Source organism: Drosophila hydei, unplaced genomic scaffold (genome assembly GCF_003285905.1).
Source record: "Drosophila hydei strain 15085-1641.00,03,60 unplaced genomic scaffold, DhydRS2 tig00000183-arrow-arrow-pilon, whole genome shotgun sequence".
Taxonomy (NCBI): Eukaryota; Metazoa; Arthropoda; class Insecta; order Diptera; family Drosophilidae; genus Drosophila; species Drosophila hydei.
In genome coordinates, this window is record NW_022045684.1 from 26,928 (window position 1) to 39,061 (window position 12,134).

The following is a 12,134-nucleotide window of genomic DNA, read 5'->3' on the forward strand; positions in this document are numbered from 1 at the left end:
AAGTACAGATGCAGTACTCATAGCGACCTATGCAGATGACACCGCCATCTTATCACGTCACGTATCTGCGCAAGAAGCTTCAGACTCACTACAAAAATATCTGGACTCTTTCGGACGCTGGGCAAAACGGTGGTGTATCACCATTAATGCACAAAAGTCTGTACATACTACCTTCGCCACTAGAAGAGGAGATTGCCCAAGCGTTGCATTGGGGCCCACTATTCCCAAAGCCTCAAAAGTAAAGTACCTTGGTATCACTCTTGACAGAAGGCTGACTTTTAAAGCGCACATAAGTCAAGTAACCTCAAAATGCAAAAGCAAGCTAAAAACCCTCGACTGGATGCTGAGAGCTTCAAGCAAGTTGTCTTACAGCAGCAAGGCCGCCATCTACAAGGCAATAGTTGTCCCAACCTTCGTATATGGTATCTCTCTATGGGGCTCCTCGGCGAAGACTACAAGGAACAAAATTCAGACCCTGCAGAATAAAGCACTACGCAGATGGACTGGAGCCAGCTGGTTTGTAAGAAACTCAGTCTTACATAGGGATTTAGCAATTCCCACAGTTGCTGAACTCATTGGGCGACACAGTTCAAGATACGCGGACAGACTTGCAGCGCATCCTAACCATCTCGCAAGCAACCTGGCTATAAACAACAATAGGCGAAGACTGAAGAGATTGCATCCTCTAGACAATATTAGAACTAATTAAGATAGTAGCTACAAGTGCAGAATAATTGGCATATCTGCCCTCCCATTAGTTAAGGTTTAGAGCTAAATGCGCTATAGAGTCTAAGACAATAAGCTGCAACAAAATAAAGAAATAAAAACGAAAAAAAAAAAAAAAAAAAAAAAAAAAAAAAAATGACGCTCTCACTCTCCCTGCCTCTCTCTCTTGCTCTTCCTCTATTTTTCGTATACAATTACAAATGACGCGCCATCGCCAGGCCGAAAGTCAATTAACGGAACTCGCATAAAAGCTACTCCACGCGCCTCGTCTGCTAATTGGAATTGAAACATAAATTAAAAGTCAAAGACGTGGACGAAAGACGAAGACGAAATTGTGCAAGGCTTGAATGCAACTAAAACTTTACGACTTCACATATGTGCGCTTGCCAGTGTTGGCCAAGCGCAACGTAACACTGAGCGATTTTTACGTTTTGTCGTAATGTGCACCAATTACGTTAGCTCGCTAGTGTTTCTTCTGCTTCTGTTTCTGTTTCTGTTTGCATTGACAGCTTAGATTAAGTGTGCAGCATAAATTTGTGGAGGGTCGCGCCCAAAAAGTTTGCGATATATTTACGTGGCCAAAATGCAATTGCCACTTTTGCAATTGGAAATTATTTACGAACAATTAAAACTATGAATCGTTAAACATTTACCAATATATGTTAACGCTCACACTCATACTCAGTTATTAATATAAGTTAAGCTTATACTGACATTACACATACTTATATAATTACAGCATAAATAAACGAATAAATACACACACATACATAGAATCTTATAATTATAAGAATGTCCATTAGGCCGTATGATAAATACACTCTTATAATTATTTGTAAGAGCGTAAGTATATACAGAAAGAGACACGCACATATGCACTCTTCTATTGATCAGTTTTACTTCAAACCTAGCCCAAGGCTATGGCTTGTAGCAGCTCAATTACACAGAACAAACACATACACAGCAGTCTTATAATTATAAGTTAGCTACTTTAGTTAGCCCTTATGTGTGATTTGTGAGTTTATAGGACTGCACACATACTGATACTCTTCTAATTATAAGATGTGCTTGAGCTTAGTCCTTATGTGTATGACTTGTGTAGACCAACATAAACAAACACGTATACACTCATATAATCTTATAATGAGTAAGAGCTTAGCCCTTAGGCGGGCTATATTGAACTAGAATTTATTGATTTCATATATTTTGTTTATAAATTTATATATTTCAAACTATTTTCATCTTATTTGCTCATCTATGGGTTAATATCGCCTTTGTCTTCCTTTTGTTATATTGCCAAACGGCTGCCCTCTCCAACTTCCATTCTCCCCTCTCTCTCTATCTCTAACTCACACACAAGTTACCCCACAGACACGCCCCCGCCCCACTTCTTTGGCTCTGTGTGTCTTATGGCACAAATGGGAGTTGGCTTCAATTTTCTTTATATTATAACTTGATTTAATTTGACGTGAGACTTGGCTCACGCGCTCGAGAAAATGCCGGAAAAGCGGGCGCAAAACAATAAAAAAAGAAAATAATGTTGTTGACCAAAAGCAAAATGATTACAATTCACAGTCCGAACGCCAATTGGAATTCAAAAATTTTCCTAATGAAAATATTAAGATTAAGCAAGTAGAAGAAGAAAAGTCATTTTCCAACTGCCAGATGCACGAAATACAACAACAATTTTCATTTGCAGGGTAGCTGATCTGCCGATTGATATAATTTCATTAAGTCAACAACAACAACAAAGCAATTATTATTGTTGCTGTCGTGAAAATGGCGCCACGCCCACTTTTCACGCCACGACCAAGTTTTTTGCGTGACAAAAAAAAACACCAAAAAAAGTAAAAATAAATAATAATGAAAATGAAAATGAAAATGGGAATGGAAATGCTACAGGGAGGGGGAGGCTGGGGTCTGTGGGTGTAGCCTGTGGAAAAGCCCTGTTTAGAGACCGAGGCGAAGTGTCGAAAACTCATTAAAAACTTTTTACAGCCCATTTGAAAGCAATTTGTAAATTGCGCTAACCCAAGTGAAACTCTATTAATTATTATTTATTATTATTTTCATAATTTAAAAAAAAAAAAAAATTGTATTATATATTTTATTGTATGTATTAAAATAAAAAAAAGTTACATTTAAGACAAATTTATTTATATTTGTTGCTTAAGTTCAATTTTGTATAATCAAGTAAACTTAAAAAACTTAAAATACAGTTTTTTATAATTTTACTTTTTATTTATTTTTATTTTATTTAAATAGAAATGAAAAATTAAATTCTTCTTCTTCTGCCATAGCTTAAATAATCTATCGACCTTTGCAGTCGCTTATATAGTTTCTCTCTCTTTCCTTCGCTCTGTATCTATCTCCCTCTCTCTCTCTCTGGCATGTCGATTTATTAAAGTGTTTAAGCTTTAACCCTCAAACCCAACAACAACAACAGAAATATTCGGCAATCATTTTGAGCCGACATTAAATCACATTTCCGCATTTTCACATTTTCCGGGGTCTAAGAAAAATTGTGTTAGCTGCCTTTTTGCTGGCTTACAACAGACCCCGCCCCACTCTTAGCGTACCTGCGGCTGGCTCTGCCACTTAAATATTCAAAGCGAAAAGTTGTTCTACACCTTGGCGTTGGCTCGTTTTTTCAGCTATTATTCAGTTTTTTTGAGCAAATTCCCACAGGATGCAGTTCAAAGCAGACGTCGCAAAGGCCTTGGAGCGGGTTAACTGTGGCATAATATATGCGGCAAGCACGTCAGTTGCTGTTTTTCTTTTTCACAGAGCATGTGCAGTGCAAATGAACCAGAGGCATTTTTCAAATATTTAAAAGTTGCGCCAAATGGCAGTAAGCCAGGGCTGAAGCGTTTCGCCTGTGTAGCCAGATAGATAAAAAATATACATTTTTAATTGCACAGCCTAGCCAAACTGCCGAAAATACGGAAAACTAAAGCAGTCGATAGTTCGATTAATTGTACGACATTTACACCATGTGACCGTATTGGCTCGATATCAAAATACCACATAAGTAAATTACTACCGTTTGTATATAGTATATTTTATAAAAAGTAAAAAAGTTAAGAATTCTGGGTCGTAGCCGCTCGCTATTTTTGTGTAATTCTTATTCAAAATTTAGCAGAAATATATTTCGATTTAGTTGCTTGAAAATCGACTGGCATACGGTGTTAATGTGACACAACAGCGGTTTGAGCGATACGCAAACGCAGGCGAAAGCAAAATATAACATTGAATAAAACAAAAAAAAAATTCCCACACTTGGCTACACCGGATCGAAGAGAGTGAGAAAGAGCGAGAGAGTGAGAGCGAGCAAAGGCGAATTCGAATGCGAATGCGATTCGATTGGCAGAAACAAGACACAGCGATTGCCATCGTACATCGGCCACCGATTTTCTCTGCCTTTGGCTGTTGTAAGTTTTATTTGCCGTAAAGGAGACTATTTCAGCAGCATTCGATAAACACGGTCCAATTGCTGCACTGACGCGACTGACAAAATGTTAATAAACCTAAAGGTGAAAACTTTAGATGCTCGCACACACGACTTCAGCATCGACAATGAGGTAAGTACGTGTATGAAAGTGTGTGTGTAAGTGTATGTGTGTGTGTGTAAATTTTTGAGGTTGTGTGCTGAACGCTTTTCTTTGGTTTTTTTTTGTATTTTTCCAGCTAACCATACGTCAATTCAAGGAGCAAATTGCAGAGAAGACCAACATTGCAGCTGAGAATCAGCGCATTATTTATCAGGGCCGCGTGTTGGCAGATGATAAGCAGGTGAAGGAGTACGGTGAGTCATGCCTAATATTTGTTGTTTCAACATATTTACGTATAGACTTTTCCATTTCCAAGATGTTGATGGCAAAGTTCTGCATGTGGCCGAGCGTCCGCCTTTCTCGCAACGCGGCGCCAACGCGACGAACAACGATGAACCGATGCGCGGCTTCCGCAGCATTCCCGGCAGGCCAGCACCTAGAAATTTGCGCAATGCGCCATATTTCAGGGCACTCGATGGCATGCTGGTGGGAACCATGGCTATCCCCGTGAACAATGGACCTCTGACCGCAGCGGGCGTAAGAATAAATACTTCAGCTGGCTGAATCCTTTTTTCTAATTATCGTAACTCGTTGCAGGCTCGCACACCGCCAAATCGGTTTCCCAACTCCTCGTCTTTCTGCATCAATCGCATCACTGTCGCCCAGCACATGATCGATTGCGCCAATAATATAGCCGCATATCTGGAGAATCCTGAGATTGGTTTGAATAATCAATCTTTGGATATACTGCAACGGGGTCACTGGACCATGGAGTCAACTGTGGTCGAGGTGGGCGTCTCCTCCACTGATATGCCGCGCAACAATAACATTATTGACATGGTACAGGATGCAGTTACGGCTGCATTGTCACGCAACACACCTGGCCGCAATTATACAGTGGTGCAGATGCCCACCGTCTACACCAATGAGGTGGGTGAGCATCAGCAGCAACAGCAACAACCGCAGCAACAACAACAGCAGCAAGCAGATCGTGCTGGGAGCAGCAGCAGTGATGGCGCTGCCAGCGTCGATACTAGCGAGGAAACAACAGCAGCCGCTGCTGTGATCATTGAGGATGTAATTGAAACCGATGATGAGGCAGCCGATGGCTCCAACACGCCACCCGGTGAAGACGAGCGCTCCAGCTCACCACAGACAACGGATAGAGCCGCAGCGGCTGGAGCAGCGACCGCTGGAGAAACGCAGCCAAATGGCGCTGGCATTGGCCCACGTCGACGCACACGTCCCGAGGTACTGGCGAGTGTTTTTCAGCGCTATCGCACCGTCGAGCAACGTTTGTCTCCTTTCCTCGATCGCTACTACGAAATACTGCAGCAGGATCCCAGCTTTGAGGAGCAGGACACAACGGGACGCGAGAATGCGCAGCGTATCTACGATCGTGTTTCTGAAGCATTGCACTATCTGTCGCATGCCCAGCACGCCATTTCCGATTTGATGTTGGATCTATCCCAGCCCGGTCCACGTGTGCTCACCTGCCGGCCCATTCTCGTGGAGCAGAGCGGCTACATACGCTCAAATAACATATTTACGCCCAATCTGGTGGCCGCTCCGCTTGCCGAGCTCATCGCTCAGGTGCCGCCAACGGCTGCTGCTGCAGCTGCTGCACAAGGCGTGGCACCCGCCTCTGCCTCCACTGCTGCGACTGCAACTACAGGCACACAACCGGAGCAGCCGCCCTATGGTCTAAATCTACAACAGCAAATTGTTGTCGATGTCATGGGAGGCGGCTTGCCCGCTCCAATTTCGGTTGCAGGCGCCGCAGCTGCCACACAATCGGAACAGGCGCAGAACCCACCTGGCATGCAGGATAATATGAATGATATATATGCACGCGCTTTCAATCAAGACTTTGGCGCAGGCCGTGAACGGTTTCGAAATATGGGTGCTACTCCTAATCAAAGTGCAGCAGCCGCCGCCTCAGCCACAGGCACAGTTCCAGCGCAGCAACAGCGACCAGGAACTAATCAGGAAGAAATGGGTGAGTGTCTATATATACATATGTGCCAGTCGAAAGATCCAAGCAATAGAAACCGTACGACTAATCCTGTATCGATTTGAATAGATGAGCACGTGGAGAGCTCTGTTGCGGGTGAAGAAGCGCCCAGGCCAAGGCTTAGTCTCTATATGCCTGTCCCATTGCCAATGCTAAGTAGGTTCTCCTTGATTACTCTTGCTTAGCTAACTTGCATTTGGCATAAAAAGGTCAATTGATGCCCCTCTTATATCCAGCATCCTTAATGAAACAGCTTTTAATAAGCTTTTTTAAAATTAACATTGACTCATTGACGTGACTTTAACTTCGCTTTGTGTTCCTGTTGCTACTCAAAGTATTGAGTATTACCAGACTAATCTTAGGGCTAAAGACAACGTTCTAAACCTACCTTAAAGATGAAGGCAAAGAGCTTTAAATCTTTGCCTACAGCTCCAATTTGTGCTTTAATCTAATAATCCGTTTGTCTTACTGCAATGCTAAAAGCTTAAAGCTTGAAGATCAAGCTTAAAAGCTCATTAATTATTTTAATCTTGATCTACTATTTACTGATATTCTTTGTTCTCATAAGAATTTATCAAGCTAAAAGCTTTAAAAATATATTTTGAGCCACAACAGTACAGCTTCTATTGCACCTTCATTATTGTTTTTTTTTTTTTTCATTAATAATTTCACACTTAAATCCACAATTTACTGAATAAATTTCCTTTGTCTCGCTTACAGATCCGCAGGCTCGCATGGCGCGTCTAATTCAGGCCGTAGTTAGTGCTACAAACGATGCAGATCTGCGCCAGGAGAGCCCACAGGATCAGGCTAGCATGCAAGATGATGAGATGTACGCACGCAATCGAAATGCCCGTGCAACAGCACCTGCCACAGCAACAGGCAGAGCTCCCACGCAACAAGGACCAACGGATGATGAGCTAATAGCGGCAGGCGTTGCAGATGCTGATGCTGCAGCTGCTGTCTTCGCTGGCCTTGTCACACGCAACGACAACTTTGAGGACCCAGTGGACGAGCCCATGGTGGCGCCAGCTGGCACCAATGCAGCCGGCACACAACCCCGTGCAGAAATAGGTAAGTCTGTGGAGAATATATCCATCCTTAGTCAATGGAAAAAGTTAGAAAAGTCAAACCTTACCACTAATGCCTTGTCGATTTTCTAGATGAGCACGTCGAGCGTTCAGCCGAAGCTGATGAAGCACCCAGGCCAAGGTTTCGACTCTATATGCCTGTCTCTTTGCCAACGCCCAGTAGGTTTTCCTTCACTAATACAGCTCAGCTACGCTTTTGCTCAGCTGAACTCAGTTCGAATAATCTTGAATGGAAGCATATTTAGTAATATGTTAGTTGCACCCTTAACAAAATAATATAATGTTTAAAGCTTTAGCGCTGTGCTTAAAATGTTCATTCGTTGTATACCTGTTGTTCTCTGTTGGATTAATCCAAGAGCTGAGGGCGATTCCCTTTTAACAAAATAATATTTCACTAACTGAAATCAATTTCATCTTGATTAAAGCTGCATAAAGCTACGTTTGTATGATTAAATCGAAAAGGTTTACATTACAAGCTTCAAGGAGCTCTAATACTGAGAGCTATGATCCCAGATTATTATTAGATTAATCCAAAAACTTGTCCCAGCAGTTCCTATTTAAAGTTTTCGTTGTTCTGCAGTTAGTTTTAATTTCGGTTCAAAATTTAGTTTGATTAATTCTCAACTATTTACTGATATTTTCTTGTCTCGCTTGCAGATCCTCAGATGCGAATGGCTCGTCTTATTCAGGCAGTGGTTAATAGCGCCACAAACGATGCGGATCTGCGTCTCGAGTTCAATGTGCCCAATGTGATGTCCATCAATTTGCCGGTGCATGTGATGACAGCTGCTGTGCATCCACAGGCACAGGCACAGGGACGACCAGCAGCCGCCACCGACAGTGCCGGAGCTGGCGAAACAAATGCAGCAGCTGCCACAGCATCGGCTGGTTCTGGAGTGGCTGCTGCTGCTTCCGTTTCTGCAGCTCCTGCCGCTGCTGCTGCTGCTGCATCCACATCGAGTGGCACGCGCAGCGGCGAGCAGCGTGCAAATACATTGCCCACAACGGCCACGCAGACGCGCTCTACGTCCCGGCCACAGATTCAGATTGGCGGCAATAACAATTGGGCCGGACGCATTGCACCCACGCATACGGCCTTCGATCGTTTCTTGCCCTGCAATAGCCATCATATTCGTGAGCCTGAGCCATTGATCCAGCAACAGCAACAACAACAACAACAATCACAGCAACTCAACAACAATATCAGCAGCAGCAACAACAATAACAACAACACAAACAACAATCGAAGATCGGCAAATGCAGCCACTGGTAAGTTTTTATATTATAAAAAATGAAGATTCTCATTTTTGCCGAATCGTCTGTCTAATGATAAAAAAATGTAATCGGTGTAATGTCTCGGGCACTGCACGGCTACGCCTCGTCGCGCCTCGCCACGTGGCATACTTGCTGTTCTCATCCTAACACATTCACCAGAGATGTAGACCGGCTTACTAACAGAGACAGAGAGGATTCCAGGGAATCTTTAGAGTACACATCTGCAGCTTAAAAGCAAATAGAAAACGAGATTTTTATTTCCTTTTCTTCTTCCGATTTCTTGTGCTTCGGATTGTTACAAGATACCGAATTTCTTAAGCCTGAGTTCATTAACTCTGCTTTAATATGCGCATGTATTCCAGGGGTTATACTTCTTCCATATAGAATAGTACCGATTTCAGTCTGATCATAGATTATCCTTGCCAAAGTCCTGTTCGAATCTAGTTAAGCTAATAGTTGGCCGCAAAATTCCAACCTCCAATGCACAACAGGCACACACACTCACTCACACTCACACTCACTCACCCACGCACACTCACTCCCGTACACTCACACGCACTCCCACACTCAGACTACATCCAAGTACCTTAGGCAGGGAGTTTCGTTTCCGCTTCCGGTTTGCATCTCTGACATTCTAATTTGCATTCTATCCGTGTCATCTCATCTCATAGTCACCGCTAGTCGCATGCCGCGTAGCCAGAGCGGCACGAGCCTCTCGCGTCCCATGTCGCGTCGACGTGCCGCCATCAGCCGTGAGCTCCGAAGCGGAAGCGCGCCGGGATTGACGACTATTGGCGGTGGTGGTACCAATGGTAGTGGTGGTGGTAATGGTGCCGCTGCCGTTGGTGGTGTAGGTGGCCCTAGCAGTGCGAGCTTCACAATCAGTCGCCGTGCTGGTGCACACCAACCGAACGGCCGGCCCATGCAAAGAACCATATCCAGACTTATATCCGCTATGTTTGAAAATTTTTTGGTTACTAATATGAGAAATCATGCGCAAACAGCTTTGGGTGACACAACAACTGGGTTAACCAATGCCACCTCGACCGCAGCAACCAATGCGGGAGCCGCTGCAACCAATGCGACTCCAGCCGCCGCCGCCGCCGCCGCCGCCTTGGCCTCTGGCTCAACGCCAGCAACAGCCTCTGGTTCCGCTCCAGCTGCGACGGTCACCCGAGAGACGAGCAATCTGCGTGCCCAGCTGCGCAGCTTTCTGCACCACAGCGTCTTCGAGGGTGAGTCCGTCAATCCGGATACGATGCGTCTGGCTGTGGGGCGAGCTCTGGACTGGTTCGGCGACAATCTGCTCTTTCTGCGCCAATACGAACGACCGGAATACAATTCTCGTGATTCCGTTTGCAATACGCTGCGCCAGAGCCTAAATCGGATCATCAAGCTGTGCTACGGCAACAGCTGCAGCACCCACTTCGAACATCAGCTTAAGCAAATTTGCGATCAGTTCCGGAAGCGATTATATAGCGTGCTCTTCCTGTGCCTTGGCAGTAACAATGCGGAGCTCTACTGGCGTCAACTGATGGGCCGGCTCAGCGCACCACTGCGTTTTAGTAAGTGAAGTAGTTTTGGCTTAGATTGTGGCTAACTAACATTATGACCCTCTTTTCAGATTTCCGCAATGAAGCCTTGCAGTTCTTATGCATCTACATTGATCCAACAATACCTGCAACGACGGATACCGCCGATGCTCAACAGTTCCTGGTACTACGCAATGCACTGACAACGAACACAGATGCCGATGTAAGTCAGAGAATGAATTGTTGAGCAGCTGCTTAAAGCGCTAACTAATAGGAACCTTTTGTGTGGCCACCTCTACTTGCTTTTCCTTCACAGCCACAGCCGGCACAACAATCACTCGACACCGACATTGAAATGGCCGAAGCAGCCGGCAGCAGCAGCAGTAGCAACAATGCCACAGAGATCGAGCCACCCTTACCCGCTGTGACAGTCGGCTCGGAGCCTTGGCACACTAATTTCCCCAATGACTGGCTGCCTGTGATAACACGGGATCTGCAGACACAAACAGAGGTGAGTGGACAGAGTAAGAATGAAAACAATTAGTTTAATCACTATCTCGATTGTCTTCCAGCAAACCCGGCCACAGCCTCCGTACTCCGATGCATATATATCAGGCATGTCTGCCAAGCGTCGCAAGATCATCCAAACAGAGAAGCCAGCAAATGTTGAGTGTCTAATTTCAAGCGGAGTGCAACGCGCTCTACAAAGCTCCGGTCTCGCTGGCACGAATGGTGCAGCCGGCAACGTGAATCCCACTATTAATCCGGATGTTGTGATCAACGCCATAGCACATGATGCCGTTGTACAGGCATCTTATACGGAGGCTGTGCGTAGCAATGCACGCGAACGCCTTAAACAGGATATTGATTATAAGCCAAGCAAATATCCGCAAATCACCAAGTTTACTGAGCAAAAGTAGGCCGGGTGGGGGATTTTAACGTGGGCGTTGGGCGTGGACGTGAATGAAGCGTGCTTTAGTGTGCTTTATATTGTAAATCTTACTTTAATATCGAAATATTATATTTGATATTTAGTTAATTGGATAAGTTCTGTAGCCGTTCGGTCACACGAAGTGCTCGGCTGTGGATGCTTCAAAACACACACATACACACACACTTATATATTTATATATACACTATATAAAGCTGATATACATGCATACACACACGATCACACACACACACATAATCAACTGCAAGAAACTACACGAAATTGATGGTCGAAGTTTTTTAGGACAACTCTGCATAAAAAGAAAGCTAAATAAAAGTACATACATACACAAAAACCAATTCTGTTCCATTATCGGTCGACTATATACTATATAGTTGATTGATCCAATGGCGTCCCCGTGGCGAATGACGCAGTGGCCAGGCGGCAGACAAAGCCGTGACGACAGCCAAATACCAAATTCCAGCCAAATATTTTTGCCATAAATAAACAGCCAGGCCCCAATTGACGTGATTTCGATTTTAGGGCTATCAATTTTGGCACATGATCATTTCCGTTGCGGATCAAACTCTGGAATTTTGCAGTATCTTCGTCAATCACTCGAGTGGAATTCGAATTACAACAACTATCAAAGAAATCAGCTAAAAAAGAAAGAAGAAAAGAACAAAAATATATTTCACATGAGAAAGCGAAACACGAAAAATTTGTCAAATTAAAAAATGTTGTGAAATGTGAAATATTTATGTGACAGCAACACAAATATGAATAAATAATAATTCATAATTGTTGCTGTTGTTTGCTGTTGTTGATTTAGGCATGATTGAAATTTAAAAATAGCTCAGCTACGCAATCTTCGTATATTTATAATACGTTTTATCGATTATTTATAAATATGTAATTAGTCCTCATCTATTTGCCAGAAGTGGGCGTGTAACGGTCACACTAAAATAACCGTCCATGCCATTTGCTCACAAGGCGAAGACGGCGACAGAGATT

The 12,134-nt window shown here is 43.8% G+C and overlaps 1 protein-coding gene across 4 annotated transcripts; it reads left to right on the plus strand.

The window, feature by feature from the left end:
* Positions 1-3,701: 3,701 nt before the first annotated feature.
* Positions 3,702-11,497, plus strand: LOC115482742 (homeobox protein prospero-like). 4 transcript variants are annotated; one of them, XM_030223422.1, is made up of 10 exons: positions 3,702-4,307; positions 4,414-4,531; positions 4,594-4,814; positions 4,875-6,276; positions 7,012-7,365; positions 8,040-8,651; positions 9,329-10,222; positions 10,282-10,412; positions 10,464-10,700; positions 10,762-11,497. In XM_030223422.1, the coding sequence occupies exons 1-10, from the start codon at positions 4,242-4,244 to the stop codon at positions 11,107-11,109; spliced, it is 4,383 nt and encodes a 1,460-aa protein (XP_030079282.1). In that variant the 5' UTR covers positions 3,702-4,241; the 3' UTR covers positions 11,110-11,497. The 4 variants fall into 4 exon arrangements, with proteins under 4 accessions (XP_030079282.1, XP_030079283.1, XP_030079284.1 ...); XM_030223423.1 differs by having other exon boundaries at positions 3,711-4,307; positions 10,506-10,700; XM_030223424.1 differs by having other exon boundaries at positions 3,712-4,307; positions 9,662-10,222.
* The last annotated feature ends 637 nt before the right edge of the window (positions 11,498-12,134 follow it).